The following is a 2,589-nucleotide window of genomic DNA, read 5'->3' on the forward strand; positions in this document are numbered from 1 at the left end:
GATTAGACCTTAACTGGAAGTCGTGAGTACGAGTTACCCCCCTCATTTTCCCTCTTGTCCCCACAATATTACCCTTCATACCCCCCAACGGTGAGCCTACACTGTTTTGGTTCTTCCCCATTCAGTCATTATTTTCATATTTAGTTGCATTCCCTCGACATGACTAGCTTCTCCCCTTTTTCTGCATTAGAGTCACTCCCTTTTTACGTGTAGAAAAGTCGCCTGGCCTCCCCCACTCGCTAGATCTCAGCAAAGGCCTTATTTACGTCTTTTGACGATCATAATTGTATTTAGAAAAGAATATAGATTACGATTCTCAAATTACCCCTTATTTGTCCCTTTTCTTGACTCGCGCTAATCCTTTTTTCAGGAGTTAGCATTATAAAATCTAGAAAACGGTCACAATATATATATATATATATATATATATATATATATATATATATATATATTTCACATCTATATGTATCATCGGTGAAATAAATAATTTCTGTCCTTTTATGGAGACCGATTATTTCAAAAAATTAAAGATATTGAATTGAAAATGAAAAATTCTTTATAGATTCTTTTACTCTACTTCGCTATTCACTTCAATCATTAGTCGAATGCTCTTTGATTCATTATCAATATTTATAAGGTATTCATGAGAAAATGAAATTCAATTAATTCCATTTCTTCATTTCAACAAATAAACAGATCAGCGCGCGCGAGAGCGCGCGCATATATGTTGTTAGTTTATAAAGATGACCGTCTCAGCGGATCGTTAGTTATTTGCATAAAACGTGTGAAAGAAAAGTATTTAAAGGAGTTTAATTTGAAAATGCAGCAATTTTACCAAGAATAATGATGAGATTTGATTTTTTTTTATACAATCGAACTATCTACATCACTGCAAAAACTCCGGCCGTATTTGAAGATAGACATGTCCAAATCGTAAGACCGGATTGTCCGATTTTTCATGGAACAGACTGCTATTATTTTCAATTATTCCGTGCTGATTGTTAGCATAGCGACGGAGGGGGCAGGTTCAACCCTAAGTATGTCTGACCCTCTCGTTTGGACCCTTACATCTTGATCTTTATATGTTGAAGACACCCATAAGACCACCATATAATCCCCAGAAAAACCCATAACATAAGATTACCATAAGACCCATGAAACCCCCATAAAACCCCTATACAACGTCTATAAAACCCTATTAAAACCCCATAAGAACAACATAAGACTCGTATGACCCTTACAGGACCCCCATAAACTTCGAGGGACCCCCATAATGTTGAAATTGTGAGAACTTTCGAGAAATTTGAAAATTTTGAAAATTTTAATTTTGACGCAGAAAAATAGGAATTGGTAGGGAAGTTATTGGTGCAACCCATAATGGGCTACGTCCACAACAATCCCCGTGCAATGAAAGCGAGTAAAGGGAGCGACTAACAACCCCGTCGAATTGCTAATTTAGTATTTGTCTCATAGAAATCTGATTGCATGCTATGACCATGCATTCTACATTCCTGATTTGGCATTGCTTTAAATTCCGTTGTATTTACAAGAAATTCTACCGTCTAATAGAAACAAAAAAAAAACATTTCTTCTGCGCAGTGTTTTAGGGGCGATTGAAATTACCTGCTCTGAACATATAAGGAATTTGAAGAGAGATTCTGTTATGAAGCCACATCCCAATTCCTCGAAAGTTCATTCCGGAACCGACAATGAGGATACAACTGTACATCTTTCGTTTTAACTCTTCAGTTGCTAGAAATAATAGAGTAAATGGTTGTTTCAAGAAAATTTGTTTTGTGTTAATAGGAAATTATCACTTACGACATCTGTCAATACTCTGCAACACTGCATGATCAAGACCCAAGAGTTGTTGAGGTCCAACAATAAAGTCACGAGGAGCCTCTAGATCTCGAATTGCAAGAACATTCGGCACCGCATCTACTCCATCCACAACAACTTCTTCATCGGCAGGGATTGCTGGAACTGCTATCTCTTCTTGTAACTCTAGAGTCTGCTCAAGATTTTCTTTTATCCCTCTTCTCTGGAGTAACGAAAATTACTTATTAGAGTGTAAGGAATCAGGGAATGGCTCACATAATGAATTGTGAGTAATGATATTATTCTCAATACATGATTGAAGACGTTCGACGCCCATATTGCAAATAAGAGCACTCATGTGAGGGACTCCCTTTCATAGTGCTTGTTACGTACGCTGTATTTGAAATGTGCGATAATACGTGCCAAAAGAAAAAAAACTCCGGGAAATGATTGATTTTAGAATATTTACACTTGTTTCACGCAGGTAATTCTCGTCATGAGGATCCTGTGGGTCTCCCAGGTAACGTTTTTGTATATGTACTGCGTGAATTCCTGTTACCTTGAATAGTTCTGGTTGAAAAAGGCTCAGTGGTGCCACCAAACATTCATCTCCTACCTTTAAATGGAAAAAAAGTAAGTGATTTTTGTTCGGCAATTGTGTAGAAGTTTGGTTATCGTCAGTAAAAATCAGACATTAACGCAACCGAATCGGTCTCTCTCTCTCTCCCTCTCTCCCTCTCCCTCCCTCCCGCCCTCTCTCTCTCTCTCTCT

At 37.6% G+C, this 2,589-nt stretch overlaps 1 protein-coding gene across 8 annotated transcripts in view; it reads right to left on the reverse strand.

Moving 5' to 3' along the window:
- LOC107042413 (actin-related protein 8) overlaps window positions 1-2,589 on the reverse strand; it is a 287,380-nt gene that overhangs the window by 174,386 nt on the left and 110,405 nt on the right. For 5 of the 8 annotated variants that reach the window (XR_001461159.1, XM_015263446.2, XM_015263447.2 and 2 more), the window contains 3 exons: window positions 2,288-2,434; window positions 1,822-2,041; window positions 1,624-1,752 (listed from right to left, as the gene is read on the reverse strand). Coding sequence is in view for 7 of the 8 variants with exons in the window: in XM_015263446.2 (XP_015118932.1) it covers window positions 1,624-1,752; window positions 1,822-2,041; window positions 2,288-2,434 (496 nt within the window). In the remaining variant the exon portion in view is untranslated. The remainder of the gene's footprint in view (window positions 1-1,623; window positions 1,753-1,821; window positions 2,042-2,287; window positions 2,435-2,589) is intronic. The other 3 variants (XM_015263451.2, XM_015263452.1, XM_015263448.2) reach the window with 2 other exon arrangements.

Source organism: Diachasma alloeum, unplaced genomic scaffold (genome assembly GCF_001412515.2).
Source record: "Diachasma alloeum isolate Michigan unplaced genomic scaffold, Dall2.0 Dall_scaffold_00459, whole genome shotgun sequence".
Classification (NCBI taxonomy): Eukaryota; Metazoa; Arthropoda; class Insecta; order Hymenoptera; family Braconidae; genus Diachasma; species Diachasma alloeum.